Consider the following 21,241-nt stretch of genomic DNA (forward strand, 5'->3'; position numbering starts at 1 on the left):
TTTTTTATGGCTTACTTCTTCCCCCTCAGTCACAAGAACCAATGGAGGAAAGACAGGAAGTGCCTGGTCTGGCACCTTGCGCATGCAGAGCCTCGAGAAGGGAGGTGGGGTCAGGCCCTTTTAAGGTCTCAGCTCACAGAGTGGGATTGCGTGGGATTGCGGGTTGGTTTGAAAGTCGCTTCAGCACCCTCCAGTCTCCTTGTGGAGAGGACCCCTAACATCCCCCGCACTGATTCTCCGTGGCTCACCAGCTGGGGCTAGTCTGGGCTAGTCTCATGTTTGGGTCGTGAAGGCAATGAGCTGGCCCAAAGAAACCCCACCCGAGTGACCGAAGTCCTGGTAACTACACGTGTCTCTCTGTCCCCTGCAGACAATTTCAGGTACACATGTGACATCTGTGGGAAGAAGTACAAATACTACAGCTGCTTCCAAGAGCACCGGGACCTGCACGCGGTGGATGGTGAGTGAGGCCCCTCACTGCTGGGAAATAGAGTCAGATAAAGAGGAGCACCACCCCCCACTGCCCCCAGGGCTGCTTGTCCCCCTGCCACCCCACCCACCAGCTGTCCCCGCCCTCCTCCCACCCAGAGGAAGGTCAGAGGGCAGTCAGACCAGGAGGGCAGTGACCGAACCCTGAGGATTCTGGGAGAGAGAAGGTCCCCGTCCTACTCCATACATACTTCTGATTAGGGTAACCCAAGTGAAATTGCATTTTGTAGGTCAAAATCCGTCGAATTTTAGCAACTTCATATCGATGCATTTTACAGTTTCATACTGAGTATTCACATGCTCTGATGAAATTAAACCAGTTTTTTAAAATGAATGATGGTATTTTAGTGTCTTCAGTTATAGAGTTAGAAATTGGAACAATAAATTTAGGTAATTTATTTTTAGAATCTCAATCCTAGAAATAGGGTCTTGGGCCTGGAAAGGATGGAGGGGGGCTCCCACGCCAGCCCCACATCCCCAGCCCGTCGCAGGCTGTGACAACCAGGCCCTGCCACTCACTCCCGCTGGCTTGTCCTTTTCACATCGCCTCTTTTTTCCTACTGGTCTCTTCCTTTTTTTCTCCTGCCCTGGCGCCTCAAGTAGCTGTTGGCGACCCAGAAACAGGCCAGGCAGAAATTGCCTGCCTCTGGGTTGGACCCTAGCCCGTGGGGTGGATGGGGAGTGGAGGCACAGGCTGTGTCCCAGTTGGGGTGTGCCCTCCTGTGGCCCCTGGTTTTCCAGGGCCTCCATGCTGGCCAGGGTAGGCTCTCCTGGGCCCCAGAGGCTGGGAGCGTTGGGCAGAGGCAGCTGTGGGCAGGGACTAACAGGCCTCCTGTTTGCTTCTTTCCTTCTGCGGCTGCTGCCTCCTGCCCGGGTGCAGTATTTAGTGTGGAAGGGGCCCCTGAGAATCGGGCAGGTAAGTCCTTGGTGGCTGCCCACTTCCCTGTGCCCGGCTGGACTCCCAAGCCCTGGTTGCCAGGGCGCTAAGGGCTGTGTGTTCTCCCACAGACCCCTTCGACCAAGGTGTCGTGGCCGCTGACGAAGTGAAGGAGGAACCCCCGGAACCGTTCCAGAAAATCGGGCCAAGTATGCGGGCCTCTCTCTGGGGTTGGGCTGGGCTGGGCCGGTGGGGGGAGACTGGCTGAGGGCTAAGTCTTGCCATTGGAAGCGGGTGACATCACTTATCCTGAAACAGTGGTGCTGGCCAGTGACCACTGACCTCCTTAGACCTCACTTTGCCCACCTGTCAAATGGGCCAGTCTTAGGACTTCAGCTTTTGAGGAGCAGCGGAACAGCACAGGGTCATGGTCAGGGCAGTGAAAGTAGCACAGGCTTGGTGCCCTGGTAGTCTGTTAGCCGTCCTGAGCCTCGGCTCCTTACATGTCAATGAGGATGACATTTCCCCGAAGGTTTGTTGGGGGATTAAATGAGATCGTGAATGTAAATCACCTATTAGCACAGTGCCTGGTACATAGTAGGTGCTCGGAAAATAACTCTCATCATCTGAAGGGGTTCCTCAGCAAATGAAGCTGTCCAGGGGAGCCACATGTAGACACTCTGTCCTTGTCCCAAGTAAACCCCTGAGGGCAGGAGTCACACAGCGGCCTGCCTGTTCTCAGCATACTTGCATTGAGTGTGGTGGGGACACAGCAGTGGGCGGGGCATTTGTGGCCCTGCCCTTGGGTACAGGGAGGGGGCAGTGGGTCAGTAGCAGATAGTTCCAGCATAACCTGAAGTGCAAGGAGCCATGGGGGCTGGCGCGGTACCTGGCCAGCCTCGGGAATCCTGGAGGCTTCTGCTTGGGGACGAGGGTGGGGAGTGAGCTCTTGCGTCATAGGTGGAAGTGGGAGAGCAGCGCCTGTTCTGGGAATTGAAAGGCAAATCAATTCTGAGTTGAAGTCTTGAGAGAGAGCCTTGAATGCCGGAGGAAGGCATCTAGACTACATTCTGAGGGACAAGGAGCCTAAGAGCTTACCACATGGGGAAGGGACTTGATCGGATTTGCACTTTAGGAAGACTATTTGGGCTGTTTCTAGAAGAATGGATTGAGTAGAGTCTCACGAGCGACAGGGGTCTGGCCCAGCCCTTCAGGAATTCACATTCCCCTTCCTTGCTTACCACCCAACAGGAAAAGGCCTTTGTCGACTCTGCCTCACTACAATAAGGATTGAAGGTAGCTTGCAGAATAGACACACAGACACCGAATGAAAGGATGAGGAAATCCAAGGCAAGGAAAGTCGAGGAGCTAAAGCAGGGAAGCTGGGGATGCTCTTCAAAGGGTGGAGCTTGGCCCTGACCCTTGGAAGCCGTTGGTCCGGTCCCCATCCTGTCTCTCCCTCCTCCTTCCTCCGTGGTAGAGGATGAGCCTGCTTTGTTTTAACTCTTAAAGCACTCCAGAAACGGGAGAGGCAGCAGTATTTGCGAAGCGGTTAGCATAACGCTTGTCATGTGTTTACCATGCATATGACACGTTTTCTTTTTCCCTCAGAAAATGATGAAACCCTCAACACTGAAACCGCTATAAGTTAAACCGTGGGGAAACCTACATGGGAATCAGACACGTTCTATGATGGACATTCGTAGACAGATACAGGACGGGGACAGCGGGGTCTGTGACCTGCCATGTTAGTACTGTCTGCCAGCCGCCCCGGGGTAGCACTGCCCTTCTGTCTGCAGCATCATAATTATGAAAGTAGAATTGGAATCCGGCCCACATTTGAATGCTGCCATCTCCAATTTACCAGCTACTTATGCCCCTTCTGAGTGTCCTTTGACTCATCTGTAAGCTGGGGACAAGAGCGTCTATCTGTTCTGTAAGGCTGTTGGAGGATGCCTGCAGGAAGTGTTTGGCCCAGCACCTGGCTCGCATCCAGGGCTTAACACATGAGTGGTGTCGTCGAGAGACGGCCAATTGTAAGAGCTTTAGAGCACCCCATCTGTGAACCCCAGCTCTACATTTAATACCTGCGTGAGGGCGTACATGCTCTATAATCTCCCTAATCTACGCTTTCCTTAACTCGAGAATGGGGTGGTGACAGTTCTTTCAGGATTGTCGTGGAGATGAGATGAGGTTATGTTTGCACAGGAATTAGCGTAGTCTTTTATGCACACACAGAAGGCATTAATAAATAAGTGGTGCCTATTACCCAGGAAGGTACAGAACTAGATGAAACTTGTTCTGTAGATCAGTAACTGAGTCAGACAGACGGCCGGTGGAATTGTCGCACACCATAAGCAGTTGGGAATTGCACTGAGCAAAGGGAACTGGGTTTGGCTCCCTGAATGCTCCCAGCTTGACGTTATGGAGCGGAGCTTGCTAAAATAGTGTGACCATCTCCCGTCACCGCTCAGGAGCTGCCTTATGAGGTAAGAATGCTGCTGCTTGGGTTTCAAGCAGGCCAAGGCCACAGAACTCTAAAAATGAGAAGGCATAGAGTGAGAGGAGCCATGAGAGGCACGCCGCACCACGAATAGAGTTTTGTTGGTCCGGGAAGAGGAGAGACCCTGAAGCAGTGCATGCTGGGAAGTACACCTTCCATATCCGCATCATCTGAGCAAATTGGAGAATTAGGGAGGAAGAAACTGGAGCCATGACAGAGCAGAGGAATCCTTCTAGAAGGAGAGAGTTTGTCCTAGGGGCCTTGCATGTCAGCTGCTCTCCTGCTGCAGATCTGAGAAATACTACCATGGCAGTGGTCTCCCATGCTCATGACTACGATGATAATGGGAGGGTCAAGGACAGTTCACTCATGTCTATCGAAAACAGTAAGTCTGAATTCATCTGCAGTTTACTTGATTTTTTTAAAATGTGGATAAGGAAGAATAACTTGAAAAATTTTTTAAATTAAAAAAACTCCCCAAACCATGAATCTGTGAAAATTTCACAGAATTTAGGAGACTCTGAGGACAAGCATACCTCTGAAGATGACCCTACTACAAAATCTAGAAGAACATTCTGTGACAACCATAATCAAGTATAAGAAAATATGACTTACCTTACTCTCCTTGGGCTGTCCTAACAAAATACCCGACTGGATGGCTTCAGCAAATTTATTTTCTCACGGTTCTGGAAGCTAGAAGTCCAGGATCAGAGTGCCAGCCTGGTCAGGTTCTGGTGAGAACCCTCTTCCTGGCTCATAGATGGCCACCTTCTGTCTGTGCCTTCACATGGTGGGAGACCAGTGGAAGGAAGCTCCCTGGTGTCTCTTGTAATAAGGGCACCAATCCAGTCGTGAGGACCCCACCTTCATGACCTCATCTAACCCAGTTACCTCCCACAGGCCCTGTCTCCAAACACCATCACCTGGGGAGGTGGGGCGTCAACAATTGAATTTGGGGAGCTAGGGGGACACAGTTCAGTCCACAGCATGACCTGTGTGAAAGAGGATCCTGAAGTGTGGTGACAGAGCAGCAGGATAGAACGAAGAGGCAGAGAGAAAAGAGTGACCTAAAGGACTGCAGAGAAACAGAGAATAGAAGCGCAGAATTAAAACGTACAGTATAGATAGTAAAGAGCAGAATTGATCTGCAGAAATGGAATTAGTTATGGGGATGAGAAACCTGAACGGATCAAGATAACCAGGGGAAAGGAAAACAAGCTAAATACAGAGCGTGGAGAGCCAGTTTCAGATAATTAGTGGTGTTGTGCCAGTGGGACAGAAGCAATACTCCAAAGATACAATAGAAGAAAATTTTGCTAAAGGAAGACCTGTGTGTGCAGATTTAAGGGCTCATGATATTTCAGGTGATGACAGATGATTGTGGTGTAACCTGTCTCCATGTAAAGAGACCCATAACTAAATAGATCTTAGTGATTTTTTAAACTGTAAATATAAAGAAAAGATACACAGGCATCTAGACATAAGAAAAGCCAGGTGTTATCCAAGATGAACCCAAGGGGGACTTGCCTCAGACTTGGGTACGGTACTAAATGTCAGAAGACAACACTACGTTTTGAAGGGAAAAGGTTGTAATCTTAACAATTTTGTATCTAGACAGCTGACAATTTAGGAGTAAAGGGGAAAGTGAGGGCCCCCAAACCCACTATTTCTCCTATGTATCCATCTTCAGAAAATTTAAAAAACACACTCCAGGGAACTAAGCAGTAGAGCACTTTGAAGAGTCCATTGTCAGGAATGAAGTCCTAGCTCGGGAGGACTGGTGGTAAATGGTCAAACCAGATAAGCTAGAAGCTAAGTTTAAAATGTTGGACTCTGATTATAAAATTGAATGCAAAGGGCAAAGATCATTGTAATATACTAAAAGTGAATTTTAAAAACATGAGAAGGAAGGAATAGGTGAAGGATACAGTAGAGGTAGGTTAAACCAGCCCTTCCCATGGTGTGGGCCCTAGACCAGCGGCAGCAGCATCTCATAGAAGCTAATTAGAAATGTAAATTATTGGGGCGCCTGGTGGCTCAGTCGGTTAAGTGTTCTACTTCAGCTCAGGTCATGGTCTCGTGGTTGGTGGGTTTGAGCCCTATGTCAGGCTCTGTGCTGACAGCTTCAGAGCCTGGAGCCTGCTTTGGATTCTGTGTCTCCCTCTCTCTCTGCCCCTCTCCCGCTTGTGCTGTCTCTCTCTCTCTTTCTCAAAAATAAATAAGCATTAAAAAAATTTTTTTTTTAATTTTTTTTTTCAACGTTTATTTATTTTTGGGACAGAGAGAGACAGAGCATGAACGGGGGAGGGGCAGAGAGAGAGGGAGACACAGAATCGGAAACAGGCTCCAGGCTCTGAGCCATCAGCCCAGAGCCTGACGCGGGGCTCGAACTCACGGACCACAAGATCGTGACCTGGCTGAAGTTGGACGCTTAACCGACTGCGGCACCCAGGCGCCCCCTAAAAAAAATTTTTTTTAATGTAAATTCTTAGGCTCCACCCCCAAGCCACGGATTCAGAATCTCTGGGGTGGAGCCCAGCAATCTGTGTTGTAACCATCTTTCCAGATGATTCTTAAACATGCAAAAGTGTGAGAAGCATGAAGTTAAACTGCCTTTCTCAATGGCAATAGACTTGAAAATACCATTTTCTGCTTAACTGTAACAGACAGATGTATCTTACATGCTATGTAAAACAGAGGAGAATATTGGAAAATAATGGAATATTGGAGAATAATGGAAAAGCAGAGAGAAGATTTCATTCATCAAACAACTGAAACAAAGGAAACCAGAAAAGGTGGAGCACGAAAAAAAAGAAACAAAACATAAAACACGTAAAACCAAGTCAATTATAGCTTTAAATAAAAGCAAATGGCATAATCTCTTTTATTAGAAGACAGAGATTCTCAGGTTAATTTTAAATAATGGTTTATTAGCAACACACTTAGTTAATTCCTCATCTTTTATCTTTCTCAGGGAAGTCGCTCTTGCTTCCTTAACTAAATTGAGTTCCCTGTTAAGATTTTCATAGCACTGTAAGAGTCTCCTTTAAGAGCCCCTCTTGAGGTTGCAGTGTTAAGTTTGTGTGATTATTTGATTTTTCTGTCTCCTTTCCCAGACTGTAAGCTCCTTGAAGGCAGGAACCATGACTGCTTTTGCTCATCATTTTCGGCTGACATTTAGCAAAGTATCTTTTTAATGAATTTTCCCAAGACAGTTTAGGGAAGTGTTTTCAGACACATGCAGACAAGTAGAAAGAAAGATCCTAGAAAGTAACTATTCGGAATTAATGTCCATCAGACTAATACAAGAGTATAATTAGAAGTTTGAGCAGTGGTTCTTAAACTTTCCTCTGCATCACGGTTTTCTAGGGGGACTGTTAAAACCCAGATTGCTAGATCCCATTCCTAGAATTTTGCTTTCAGCGTCTTGGATAAGTCTCAGAGAATATGCATTTCTAACAGTTTGACAGACGATACCGGTGCTGCTGGCTCAGGGACCACCCTTTGAGAAGCACCGTGTTAGAAAATCGTGTCATGTTAGTTAGTTAGTTAGTTAACACTGACAGTTTTGATTTCGTGAGCCTTAAATGCGGCAGACAACATCACATCTAAAAATACAAAATACATTTAGGAATATGACAAAATGGAAAGGTTGATCATGACCGTCTTGGAGAGAGCAGGTAGACAAACGGGATCATGTAGGGCTTGAATAATATAATTTTTTTTTCAACGTTTATTTATTTTTGGGACAGAGAGAGATAGAGCATGAACGGGGGAGGGGCAGAGAGAGAGGGAGACACAGAATCGGAAACAGGCTCCAGGCTCTGAGCCATCAGCCCAGAGCCTGACACGGGGCTCGAACTCACGGACCGCGAGATCGTGACCTGGCTGAAGTCGGACGCTTAACCGACTGTGCCACCCAGGCGCCCCATGAATAATATAATTAATACGGTTGATCTAACTAACAGCTTCGAAGCCTGTAAATAGTAAATCGTCTATCTTTCCCAGTGTTCATGAATCAGTTATAAAAGTTATTTATGAAAAAGTTTAAATCCGTATTGAGAGAGAAAGACCACAAACAATTTTAAAAAATTGAGAAAAATTGTGACACATAGAGCAAAATGTTGATGTCCTTAATCTGCAGAGTTCTTAGCAATTAAAAAATGTAAATACGCCTATGGAAACATTGGCTGTAAACTCAAATGGGAAAGTCACGAAAGAAAAACTACAGTTAATTAAACATGAAAAATAGTCAGTTTCCTTAGAACTCAAAACAAATGGAAAATAAAACCAGCAGTGCAATAGAATTCTCCCGATAAGGCACAGCTTTCTGATTGGGATAAAAATTGGCCCAACCTTTTGATATGTAGTTGGTGCTGTGGTTATCAAAAGCCTTAAAAATGCATGCCCACAATTTATCCTGAGGAAATAATGAGCAAAGATTATGCACAATAATCTTTACTTTGCAACGATGTGACAAATGATGAGCAAATGTGCAAACATTTCTACAAAGATGTGGATCGCTGCTTTTTTTTTTTTTTTTTTTTTTTTTTTTTTTTGGTAAGGGAAAAAAATTTGAAACGATCTGAACATCCCCTGGTGCAGGAGACTGGCTCAGCAGATTTCAAAGTCCAGAGGGAACCATACAGCCAATAAATGCAGTAGGGATCGATGTTTATTGATTGAGCAAGATGTCCACAAAGTATCGTCGATTGAATACACCAGGTTACAAAGAGGATACGGATCAGGGCTGGCGAATTCAAGGCCCACCGGAGCTAAGACAGCTGATGTCAGGGAGAGGAGCCCGCTCCGGAGGAGATGGGAGTGAGGGGTGGGCCCCGGGGGCGGATGGCAAGGTTGGACACTCCACCCCAGGGGGCAGCTGCTGCTCTTTGTTTGGGGGTGACAGATGATTGAAATTTCTCGTACTCTTTAAGTTTTGTATTTGTATTTATCAGTATTTTATAATTTTCCCCCAGTGAACAATATTACATCAGAAATTTTTAAGAAGAAAGAAGTTAGGCAGTGCCCAAAGAGAGGTAAAGATAAAGTCTGGTGGGGCCTGAGAGGAAGACGTGACCCCTTCTGCCGGGGGGGTGGGGGTGCCTGGGGGCGGGGAAGGTCTTGGAGACGAGGGGACCCAAGCGTGGCCATCGCAGAGGGGCTGAGCGAGAGGTTGGCATTGGTCACCACACATTTCCTGAGCACCAGGGTCTGGTGGGGGGAGTGTGGACGGAGAAACGGCGTGTGCCAGGTACTGTTCTAAGCACTTGACATATAAATTTAATCCTCACAGCAATCCTACAAGGTGGTCCGATTATTACCCCCGTTTTATAGATAGGAAAACTGAGGCACAGAGAGGTTAAGAGATTTGCCCAAGGTCACACGGCTGGACATGGAGGAGGAGCTGGGAGCTGAACCCAGGCAGGCTGACTCCAGTGGGCTCAGGGTTATAGTTGGTCCCAGGATGAGGGGAGCCGGAGGGGAGGGAGCATGCTGCTGCTGCTTGCTGGGGGTCACGTGCCCATTCCCACACTTGCCTCTCCTTGGACAGAAACTGGCAATTACACCTGTGAATTCTGTGGAAAGCAGTACAAGTACTACACGCCCTACCAGGAGCACGTGGCCTTACACGCCCCCATCAGTGAGTACCTTCTCTGGTTGGGGCCTGAGGGAGTTGGAGGGAGGGGCGGGCCAGCCACAGGCTGAGGCTTTGCCAGGGCAGGGTGGATGTACAGGTGGGCTTGGCCTGGGGCAGCCTCCAGGTGTCCAGGCCTGACCCGGGCCACCTTACCGCAGTAGCTGGATTAGCTGGGAAAGCCCCACCCTTCAGCCAGGAAAGCCTGAGTCTCCCTCGGTAGACTCAAGGTGGGCATCATTCATCCAAGTCCTCCAGTGGCCCCACCCCTAACCACCTCTCAATCCTGTGGTTCCTGAGACCCCCACTCCAGAGCCAGTGACCCGTGATACAGCTTCAGTCTGAACCAACGCATGGCCTAACCCAGGCTAGGCGATGGCCAACGAGACAGGACAGTTCCGTTTTTGCCCTCGGTGGTGGAAAAGGTAAAAAGGGGGAAGGGATGCTAAGTCAAGACTCAGAAGCCCTGGGTTTAATCAGCTGGGTTGCAGGGTTGCGTGACCTTGGGCGGGCCCCGTCCTGTTTCTGGCCCTTAATCTCTCCCTTCTCCCTTGGCCTGGGAGGAAAAGAGTTCTAAGGGCCCTTCCGTTGGGACATCCCAGCCTTCCACTCCCCTGATACCACGGATTGACTTCCCAGCTTCCCTCCTGGATGTCAGAGGGGGCTCCATCCTTAGATCCCCAGATATGTGGGCTAGGAGGATATGAGAGATTTAGGCTAGATCCAACAGAGGATTAGTTTGCTGAGGTTGAAACAGCCCCTCCAGTGGGCCTTGGATCTAGAGATTTGGGTGCCGATGGGTTCTATGTAGAATTAGGGGCTGAACTGGATGGCTTCATCAGGTGGTACCCAGGGCTAGGGCTTGAGGACCCTGGGTCTGGTGAGAGTATCCAGAAGGATCTGTGCTCACTGCAGAGGAAGTCCTTACCAATGGATTCATCTGATGATACTCTTTGGCGCCTGGCTGCTTTCACTTAGCATAATGTCTGTAAGACACATACACGTCGTATGTATCAGTTATTCTTTCTTTTTTTACTGCTGAGCAGTATTCCATTGTATGAAAATACCCCTGTTTAGCCATTTGCTTGTTCATTTCAGTTGTTTCCCATTTTAGGCTCTTATGACTGAACCTGCTATGAAAGTGTTTGTAGGAGGCTTTTTGGGGACATACGTGTTTATTTTTCATGGGTAAAATACCAAGGAGTAAAATTGCTAGGTCATAGGGGAGAGTGTGTTTAACTCTTTAAGAACTTACACACCATTTTCCAAAATGGCTGTAGCATCTTACACTCCCACCAGCCACATATGGGAGTTCCACTTCCTCCACATTCTTGCCAGAGTTTGTAGGCGATGGGCTGTTTAATTCTAGCTGTTCTGGTGAGTGCTTACTGGTCATTGTGGTGTTAAATTTGTATTTCCTTGAAGACCAATGATGTTAAGCATGCTTTCTTCTGCATATTGGGCATGTGTGTATTTTACTCTGGAGATTGTCTAAAGTCTTTTGCCCATTTTGTGGTTGGGTTGTTTGTATTATTAAATTGTAAGGGTTCTTGGGGCACCTGGGTGGCTCAGTCAGTTGGGCGGCTGACTACAGCTCAGATTGTGATCTCGCGGTCTATGAGTTCGAGCCCCCCGTTGGGCTCTGTCCTGAGAGCTCAGAGCCTGGAGCCTGCTTTAGATTCTGTGTCTTCCTCTCTCTCTGCCCCTTCCCTGCTTGCTCTCTCTCTGTCTCTCTCTCTCTGTCTCTCTCAAAAAATAATAATAAAAAAATTTTTTTTAATTGTAAGAGTTCTTTATACATTGTAGAGCCAGGTCTTGTATCAGGTATATGTACTATGAATATTTTCTTGCAGTCTTCAACATGCCTTTTGATTTTCGTACAGTATCTTTTGATGAGTGGTTTTTAATTTTTATAAAGTCTAATTTACCAATTTTTTCTATGGCTAGTGCTTTCTGGGTCCTACCCAGAATATCTTAACTACCTCAAGATTGTGAGGATATTCTCCTTATTTATCTTTTGGAAGCTTTAAAATTTTAGCCTTTGCATTTAGGTCTGTGATCTTTTCAAGTTAACTTTTGTGAATGGTGAGAGGTAGGAGTTGAGATTAATTTTATCCCATACAGATACCTGGTGGTTCCATCATGTGTTAAAAGGATTGTCCTTTCCCCCATTGCATTGCATTGAATTGGCAATCAGTTGAATGCATAAATATGTATGAGTTTATTTCTGTTCTGTCGATTTATTTATCTATGTTTATGCCAATATGGTCTCATTTACTGGAGTTTTATAGCCTTAAATTCAGGTACTCTCGGTTTTTCGACTTTGCTCTTTTTAAAGAATATTTGTCAATTCTAGGAACTTTGCTCTTCCATATAAATGTTAGGGGAGTTTCTGATTCCCAATTTCGACCAAAAAATCCAACTGGGATTCTGTTTAGGATTACTCTGAATCTACAGACCAATTTAGAGAGAATAGACATCATCATAATATTGGCAATTCCAATCCATGAATATGGTATATCTCTCCATGTATTTAGGTCTTTTTCTCTCAGCAATAGTTTGTATTTTTCAGAGTAGAGATCTTGTACATATTTCATGAAATTATCTCTAAGTACTTCATGTTTTTTGACACTATTATGATTTTCAGTTTTCTAATTATTTATTGCTATTACATAAAGACATAATTTTTGTATATTGAATTTGTATCTTGTGGTTTTACTAAATTCACTTACTAGTTCTAATAACATTTTTACGAGTTTCTTAGGATTTTCTGTATACATACTGATGTCATTTACTAATAAATAACTTTGCTTCTTTCCAGTCTGTATTTTTTTGTTGTTTCACTATACTGGTTAGGATCTTCCAGTGCAATGTTGAGTATAAAACTTCAGTGAGTATTTCTGCCTTTTTCATAATCATAAGGTTCAGTTTTTCATCATTAAGGATGATCATTTTCATTATTAAGTATTATATTAGCTGAAGTAGGTTTTTATAAATGCCCTTTATTAGTTGAAGTTACCTCTTATTCCTAGTTTACTGAACTCTTCTGTCATAAGTAGGTGTTTTATGTTTTTTTCTGTACCTGTTGAGATGATTCTATGATTCTCAACTTTTATTCTGATAATGTGTATTACATGGATTGATATATTGTCATTGTTCTTAAATAAGTCACATGCCTATACTTTATTAAAACACATTAAGAGTATCAGAAAGTCCAACTCTGAAACGAACTGAAGAAACTTAAAATGTTGGAATGTTTCCTCTTTGTTTGGAGAGTGATTTTCTTCTTTGAAACTTATTTTTCTTGGAAAGGCATCTGAATTATTTTAAGACCTGGGGTAGTTTGTAGAGTTATTTGATCTCAAGAACATATTTTCTGATCACTCCTATCTAAAACTCCCTAGGATTTCACCTGGTTTTTAATATCACTCCCACAACTGATTTCTCAAGGATAGGGAGCTACAATCCTAGAATTAGCAGAGCCCCATGTTCAATCAGTGGTTTGATGATGCTCATCATCATAATCAAGAAAATAAAATTCTTCTGGTGAAGTTTTTTTAAACAATATTGAGGCATATTGTTACACAATACAGTGCCTGTATTTAATTTTTTTTTTTACATTTATTTTTGAGAGACAGAGGCAGAGCATGAGCAGGGGAGGGGAAGAGAGAGATACAGAATCTGAAGGAGGATCCAGGCTCTGAGTTGTTTGTTAGCACAGAGCCCAACACAGGGCTTGAACCCACGAACTGCGAGACCATGACCTGAGCTGAAGTCGGACGCTCAACCGACTGAGCCAACCAGGCACCCCTAAAGTGCCTGTATTTAAAGTGTACAGTTTGATAAGTTTTGACCTATGTATGCACTCACAAAACCATCACTGCCGTTAAGATAATGAGCATATCATCACCCCTAAAGTTTTTTTGTGCTTTTGTATAATCCCTTACTCACCACTTGCCCATCCCCAGGCAAACACTGATTTTCTTTCTGTTACTATAGATTAATTTGCATTTTCTAGCACATTGCATATGTGGCATCTTAGAGTATGTACCCTTTTTATGTGTGGGGGGAGGGTCTGGCTTCTCTCACTCACCATGGATTGTTTTAAGATTCATCCATGGTTACATGTTATCAGTAGTTCATTCCCTTTAGTTGATGAGTAGTAGCTTTCCATTGCATAGATATAGATACCACAGTTTCCTTTATTCACTTATGGATGGACATTTGGGTTGTTTTTAGTTTAGAGCTAATACAAATAAAGCTTCTCAACATTGGTGTACATGTCCTTGTATGGACAAATGCGTTCATTAATCTTGAATAAATACTTAGGAGTGGAATAGCTGGATCATATGATACATGTGTATTTAACTTTTAAGAAAGAAGCCAACTGTTTTTTAAAGTGGTTATGCCATTTACATTCCAACCAGTAGTGTACATTTCTTTTTTGTAATGTCCTGGTCTCAGCTGGGTGTCAAGGTAAAACTGGCCTCTTAGAATGAGTTGGGAAGAATATTCCCTGAGTGTAGTGTCACTTAGGTTAAGCCGGTTAATAATCAAATCTCTACACCTTTTCAGGCTTTAGAAAAAAAAAAATACACTCGTTCTATCTAGTACTGAGAGACATTAAAATCTGCAACTGTAATTGCGGATATGCTGTGTCTCCCTTTAGTTCTGTCAGTTTTTGTTTCATGTGTTTTGAAACCTTGCTTTTAGGTGCACACACTTGGGACCATTATGTTTTGACGACCCTTTAAAAATTGTTCAGTACCTTTATTTATTTCTTAATTTCTTTAACAGGTAATACCTGTTGTCCTGAAATCTACTTTATCTGATATTGATATAGCTGCTGCAGCTTGCTTAGAATTAGTGTTTGCATGGTGTATTTCTTTCGATCTTTTTGTTTTAATGTTTCTGTGTCTTTCTGTTTGAAGTATGTACGTATAATTGGTTCTCACTCTTTTCTCTAGTCTGACAATCCCTGCCTTTTAAATGAAGTGTTTAATCCATTTACATTTAATATTATATATGGATATGGTTGGATTTTTGTATTTTGTAGTTCATATTTTTTATACTTTGTATATTTTGCCTTATATTTTTTTCTAGTTGTCCCATCTCTTCTTATTGTTCATTTTTTCTTCTTTTCTTGCCTTCTTTAATATTAATCAAGAACTTCCAAAAAAATTTCCTTTGTTAGCTTTCTAGCTGTACCCCCTTTTTCTTTAGTGGTTCCTCTGTGGTTTATAATATACATCTTTAATGTATTACAATCTATCATAAATTTAATTCACAACATCACACGTAACGTAAGAACCTTATAGCAGTGTACTTCTATTTACTACTCTCCTGTCCTTTATGTTTTTACCATACATCTATGTCTACATAAGTTATAAGCCCAATAATTTTTTTTGCTTTAAACAGTCTATTATTTGTTAATTAAGAAACTAGAAAATGCCTTTTATATTTTCTAACATATTTACCATTTCCTGTGCTTTTCCTTTCTTTGTATAATAAATCTGAATTCCATCTATAATCATTTTCCCTTATTCCCTGAAGAACTTCCTTTAACATTTTTTCTATTGTAGGTCTGTTGGGGAAAGAATCTCTTACTTGAAGATGTTTTTATTTTACCTGTTTCTTTCGATGGATGTTTTCTCTGGATATGAAATTCTAGGTTGAGATTTTTTTTTTTTCCAGCACTTTAAAAGTGTCACTCTTTTATCTTCTGGTTTATGTTTCTGGTGAGGGTCAGAGATCATTCTGATTGTGATTCTATATTTAATGTGTCTTTTTGTCTGGGTGCTTTTATTTTTTTTTTTAACGTTTATTTATTTTTGAGACAGAGACAGAGCATGAACGGGGGAGGGGCAGAGAGAGAGGGAGACACAGAATGGGAAGCAGGCTCCAGGCTCTGAGCCATCAGCCCAGAGCCCGACGCGGAGCTCGAACTCACGGACCGCGAGATCGTGACCTGAGCTGAAGCCGGACGCTCAACCGACTGATCCGCCCAGGCGCCCCTGTCTGGGTGCTTTTAAATATATCTACATATTACTGGTTGTTGTTTTTTTTATCAGTTTGATTATGGCGTGTAGTTTTCTTTGTGTTTATCCTGTTTGGGGTTCACTGAATTTTTTGAATCAGTGGGTTTATATTTTTCATCAAATTTGGAAAATTTCAGCCATTATTTCTTCAAATATATTTTCTTAAATTTTTATTTTAGAGAGACACTGAGCATGAGTCAGAGAAAGGGACAGAAGGAGAGAGAAAGAGAATGCTAAGCAGGCTCCACACTGAGTGTGGAGCTTGACACAAGGGCTTGATCGAGCCCATGATCCTGGAATCATGACCTGAGCCTAAATTAAATCGGACACTCAACTGCTGAGCCACCCAGGTGCCCCTCTGCAAATATTCTTATTACTCAATCTCTCTTTCCTCTGTTGTTGAGATTTTGTTTACATATATGTTAAACTGGTGATGAAGGTCTGTTCAGCTTATCATCCCTGTTTTCCCTTCGAGCTTCAATTTGGATAGTTTCTAGTATCCTGTCTTCAAGTTCACTGATCTTTTCTTCTCTAGTGTGCAGTCTGTTTTATTAGAAAAGCATCAAGTGAATTTATCATTTCAGCTATCCTAGTTTTCATCTCTGTAATTTCCATTTGGTTCCTTTTTATATCATGTCTTTTCTCATTATGTTCATATTATCCTTTAAATCTTTGAGCATATTTATGAAAGCTGTTGAAAGGTCCTTGTCCACAAATTCCATCATTCCTGTCATTTCTGTATGTTTCTGTTGATTGGTATTTTTCTCTTCAGTATTTAGTCACATTTTCCTGCTTTGCCTCACAAGTAATTTTTTATTCTGTGCTGCAGATTGTGATATTTGTTGAGCATCTGGATTTTGTTATCTTTCTTTGAAAGGTGTTAAATTTTGTTCTGGCAGGCAGTTAATTTACTTACAGATCAGCTTCATACTTCAAAGGCTTGTGTGTAAACTGTTAGGGTGGGTCTAGAGTGTTCTTATTCTAGGGTTAGAGTAATCCTAAGGCCTGACCTTTCTGGGTTTCAACTAAATGCTTGAGGTGTTCAGCAAGGTCTGTCTGCTTTGGCAGGTGGGAACTCAGACATCTCCTACTCTCGTGAGACTTCTGAATCTGTTCTCGGCTCACTCCCCCACTAGAAACTGTTACCTTCCAGGCTGTGCAGAGGTTCATTCTGTACAAATCAGTTTGGCACCCATCAGATGCTTTACCAGGCCCCTCTGCATATTTCTGGAGGTCTTTTTTTTTTTTTTAATTCATCCCTTTTTGTTATTCTGTCCTGCCAATTCCAGCCATTGTCAGAATCCCTGAACCCTGATCACTGTCTCCTCTGTTCACCCAGACTGCAGTGCCTTCTTTGGGCTCCACCCCTGTGCTGTGGTCCAGAAGGTCTCCAGGCAGAGACTGGAGTGATCTCACATCAGGTCTTCTGTCGTAAATCACGACCCTGCACTGCCTCCTGTTCAGCGTCTGAAAACTGTTGTTTTATGTATTTTGTCCAGCTTTATAGTTGAAGGAGGACAACTAGCCCTACACCAGGTAGTCCATCATGGCCGGAAGTGTAAGTTCTCTGGTTCTGTCTCGAAGACGGAAATCCCTGAGAAAGCGTTTCCAACCTAGACTCCTTTTGCACCACATCGTCCATTCATTCCCGCCTCCGGCCGTTGAGCATGCTCTTCCCATTTGCCTCAAATGCATCTTCACCCTCCTCTGCCTGGTGAAGGTTTCAGGGAGACCACCTGGTCTATGTGGTTACTTTTCTCGAATCCTTACATTCTCTGAATCTTTTTGTTCCCATTGAATTTTTCATTTTACAGAAAGGGGAGACCACCGTGCTGTTATTTTTAAATATCTCCTATATATAAACATCTCATGTGTGTTCTTCATAAGGGCAGTCAGCCAGTCTGTCTGAAGCTCTTTGTTCTTTTCCCAGTGAGGGCTCAGGTAGGAATTCCAGCCTGATAACATTCCATGTGAGAAGGTCAACAGATGGAGCAAACTGCTGAGTGAAATGAATTAGGAGTCTGGGAAGTTCATCCTGCTTGGTCCGTACCTGCTGTGTGACCCTGGAGTGGTGCCTATACCTCTCTGAGCTCCGTGTGCCCCTTTGCCTTAGAGAGACCCCTGTGGCCAACCAGAGGGTAACACATGAGGTAGCTTCTCATGTCCCCTCCTGGGCATCCCATCTTTGTTGTGGTCTGTTTAAGTGTGGTTCTGAGTTTTGCTTTTCTGGACATTGAGGCATTGGTTCTCTGATTCCATGATACCTCTTGAGTACTTCCTGTATATCAGGGAATGTGCCTGGTCCTGAGTACATGGTTGGGCCTAACTGTCAGACTCTGTCCTCACAGAGCATTCAGGCTAATGGGGAAAGAGACCCCAACCAAAAGACCACAGCATGTGTCATTATCATAGGTGGTGATCAGTTCTTAGAAGGGAAGTGGACAAGGGACTGAAAATGACCAGGTGAGGTGTCAGGGACAGTTACGAGAGGAAGTGATGCTCATGTGGAAATATGCAGGACCAGCACTAGTTACCCAGGCAAAAATTGGAGGGAAGATCATTCCAGGCAGAGGAAATAGCATGTGCAAAGGCCATGAGGCTTGGAAGACACAGAGGGTGTCCTAGAATGGGAAAACAAGAGATGAGCAGGTCCCAAGCCTGAAGATTTATTATATCATGTGCTTCGTGGGTGTCCCTGAGCTCCCTGCCACAGGGAACGAGGGGTCTCTCACACAAATGGCCAGGATTTTGACATCAGGAATTGTAGACCATGGAAAGGTCTGATCAGAGGGTCTCCTAGAAACAGTCCTTCAGGGTACAGTCTGGGGCCTAAGAAAGAAAGCAAGTGTATTGCTCAGAAATTCTCTGTTCCTTGTGTCCAGGTTCCCAGCATGTGTGGGTTGAGGCCAAAGGGGACCACACGGCCTTGTGCAGAGGCCTCCTTAAGTAGCTGGCAAACATGAGCTCCTGTCCCATCCTGGCATGGACTTCCTATGCCACTGTAAACTTATTAAACATTCTGGGTCTCGGTTTCCTTATTCCTAAAAAATGCGAGTAACAGCTATTCACATTTGAAGAGCCATTTACCATTCAAGGTACTTCTGTGATTTTGTGTGTTCTTGGATCCTCACAAAATCCCTGTGAGGCTGGTCGCACAGAGGTGGGTGTCTCACTTTTATTGGTGAACATAAGGGGAACAGGTGGGGTACAAAGGTCAAGAGAGGGCACGTAAAGAGTCTCAAGACCTCAGAGGCCAAAGGTGAGGGACCTGGGATCCAGAGGGGGCTTCACTTTGCTCCATACTTGGTCCCCAAACTGCTTCAGGGAGATAGTAGGGAACTCAGAGATACGACTCTGGACCATGCCATGGAGTCTGATGTGTAGGTTGTTTGGGAATCGTGAGATGAGCCGCTCTTTTGATTGGACTCCGGGACCTCTAAGGTCCTTGACTCCAAAAGGGAGCGAGAGAAGAAGGAAACTTAAGGAAGTGTCGTTCCCTACCCAGACCTCTGTAGTTTGGGATTAAGGAAGTCAGACTCTGGAGAATGGGAGTGCAGAGAGTGGACAGACCTGTGTCCTCTGCGGGCTGCGGCCTTGGGGACTCCTCCTAGGACGGGCGGGTGAGGGCCTGCTTTAGGGGGCTGTGACTGGAGGGTCCCCCAGCTCCTGGCATGTGGCCACCACTGAATGAAGGAGGAGGTGACCCTCCAAGGGGGCAGCCTCCATCCTCTGAGCTCGTCTCAGTGTCTCAGGGTGGTGAATGAAGCACCGAAGACTGGCTTCCCTTGTGACCTTGGGTAAAGTCCTGCTTCCTGCTTCTCTGGGCCTGGGCTTCCTCATCTGTGCCAGGAATGGCCGACGGTGGAGGCCCAGGAAGTGCCTTTTTATTTTTTGGCTCTGAAAGCAGTGGGTGGAGTGGCTGAAGCCCAGGATGGATGGATACTGTCCTGCGGGCAGGGGTATAATGAAGCCCCTCCTGCACCCCCAGATGCAGGGGGGCGGTGACAGCGGCCTTCTTGGGCAGCTCTGCTGTGGCTGGGATGTTGTGTGTACCAGTTCCTGTGAGATCTATGAGCCCCCTGGCCAGCACCAAAGCAGTCCCTTCCCATGCTGCCTGGTCCCCTTTTCACCTTCGGAGGAAGAGTTGCAGTTGAGTGAGCAGACCCCCGCCCCCGTTCCTGTCTGTTTTAAATGTGGGGGTGTGGCCAGGTTCAGGGCTTGGCCACCTGGTAGTTTATGGCCCCGGGCAGTGCGAAGGAGGCAGACCATTGCCCGCCCAGGACGGCCAGGGCAGTCGTGGAGGCCACCGAGGGGTCAGCCCCCGGTTCTCAGTGACTCCAGCTCCTGCAGAGAATTCAGGTGAGGGAGGCAGGGGTTCTGGGAAATGGTGACCCAGACTTCCCAAAACACCACCAGGGAACTGCTGCACTTACTTGAATTAAAGTGACAGGGTACACTTAAGCGGTGTCCACAAGGCAACAATACCGTCAGTGCCCAGGGGGCACCACCACAGTGCCCAGGGGCCAGGGGCCTCTTCCCCTAAAATCCTGAGGCGACATTGAGCCCCTCTGCTTTCGCCTCCCACCACTAGTCAACTCCAGCATGTCCCTGCCTGTTCGCTTTCTGTCATTACTTCTGAGCCAGGCTGCCTTGGCTTAGGAGCCAACGTTCTAGAAAATGCTCTCGTGCCCGGTTGACTAATTCACGTTCCCCCAAGCGCAGGTCATAGGCTGTGTTCATAGACGCTGAGAGCCTTGGGTGAATCAAGGGTTATGGGTGAACTTCCCATTGAGCTGGTCAGTGGCCTCTGGGAAATTCTGAATGTTAGCTGGTGATCAGGCTTCCCTCTAGGAGAAGCTGGGGAAGGTTCTAGAATCTTGGACTTTCTTAGGCTTTTGAGTAGAAGTGACGTCCTCTACCCTGTGGACGAAGAAGAGGTTTTGAACCTTGAGCGTGGGGTTCTGTGGCCCAAGAGGCCACTCACTCAGCCAGCTCTGAGGGCCCACGGGGACTGAGAGCATGACCCTCTCAGGTACCGCCCCTGGGTGGGAGCCACCGGACGATCCAGACACAGGCTCTGAGTGTTCACATCCGGAGGTCTCCCCATCTCCACGCTTCGTGGCAGCGAAGACCCAGACGAACCAGTCGGGGAAAAAAGCTCCGGCCTCCGTGGTCCGATGCGCCACCCTCTTACACCGCACCCCTCCAGCCACCCAAACCCAGACGTTCCGCACTCCAAATTCGGGATCTCCGGCAAGCAAGGCAACTGCAGGTACCAATGGCCTATGTTACCTTCACACTTCCTCCACTCCCTGCCCTTCTCTCCACCTGCCACAGCTGTGCCCGAGGTCACTGTTCCCTTGCAAGAGCGAGTGGCGGTCCCGTGGCTCTCTGGGACAGATCTGGGTTCCAGCTGTGCCTCTGGCTGGCTCTCACCCTGGTGAGCCACCTAGCCTCTCTGAGGCTAGGTTTTTTTTACCCTAAATCAGAGGGTTTGTATATGATGGTTTGCAAGCTTTTTTTTTTTTTTTTTTTTTTTTTTTTTTGAGTAGGAGAATATTTTTCCCAAAGTCATGGCCCAAGGTGTTAAATTGTTTTTTAATTGCCAACATTTGAGCATTAGGAGATTTTACATAAGGCGGTTGATTTCTAGCTGACATTGGAAGGTCAGTGGATGCCATCTCCAGTGTTTTTGA

At 45.4% G+C, this 21,241-nt stretch overlaps 1 protein-coding gene across 16 annotated transcripts in view; it reads left to right on the forward strand.

The window, feature by feature from the left end:
* Positions 1 to 21,241, forward strand: part of ZNF618 (zinc finger protein 618) — a 185,899-nt gene that overhangs the window by 138,560 nt on the left and 26,098 nt on the right. For 5 of the 16 annotated variants that reach the window (XM_043566277.1, XM_043566278.1, XM_043566275.1 and 2 more), the window contains 5 exons: positions 371 to 460; positions 1,370 to 1,405; positions 1,498 to 1,575; positions 9,424 to 9,513; positions 20,578 to 20,817. In XM_043566277.1, coding sequence (XP_043422212.1) covers positions 371 to 460; positions 1,370 to 1,405; positions 1,498 to 1,575; positions 9,424 to 9,513; positions 20,578 to 20,817 — 534 coding nt within the window. Of the gene's footprint in view, positions 1 to 370; positions 461 to 1,369; positions 1,406 to 1,497; positions 1,576 to 8,848; positions 8,909 to 9,423; positions 9,514 to 20,577; positions 20,818 to 21,241 lie in introns of all 16 variants that reach the window. The other 11 variants (XM_043566273.1, XM_043566274.1, XM_043566276.1 and 8 more) reach the window with 3 other exon arrangements.

The sequence above is a fragment of the Prionailurus bengalensis genome, chromosome D4 (genome assembly GCF_016509475.1).
Source record: "Prionailurus bengalensis isolate Pbe53 chromosome D4, Fcat_Pben_1.1_paternal_pri, whole genome shotgun sequence".
In the NCBI taxonomy this organism is placed as follows: domain Eukaryota; kingdom Metazoa; phylum Chordata; class Mammalia; order Carnivora; family Felidae; genus Prionailurus; species Prionailurus bengalensis.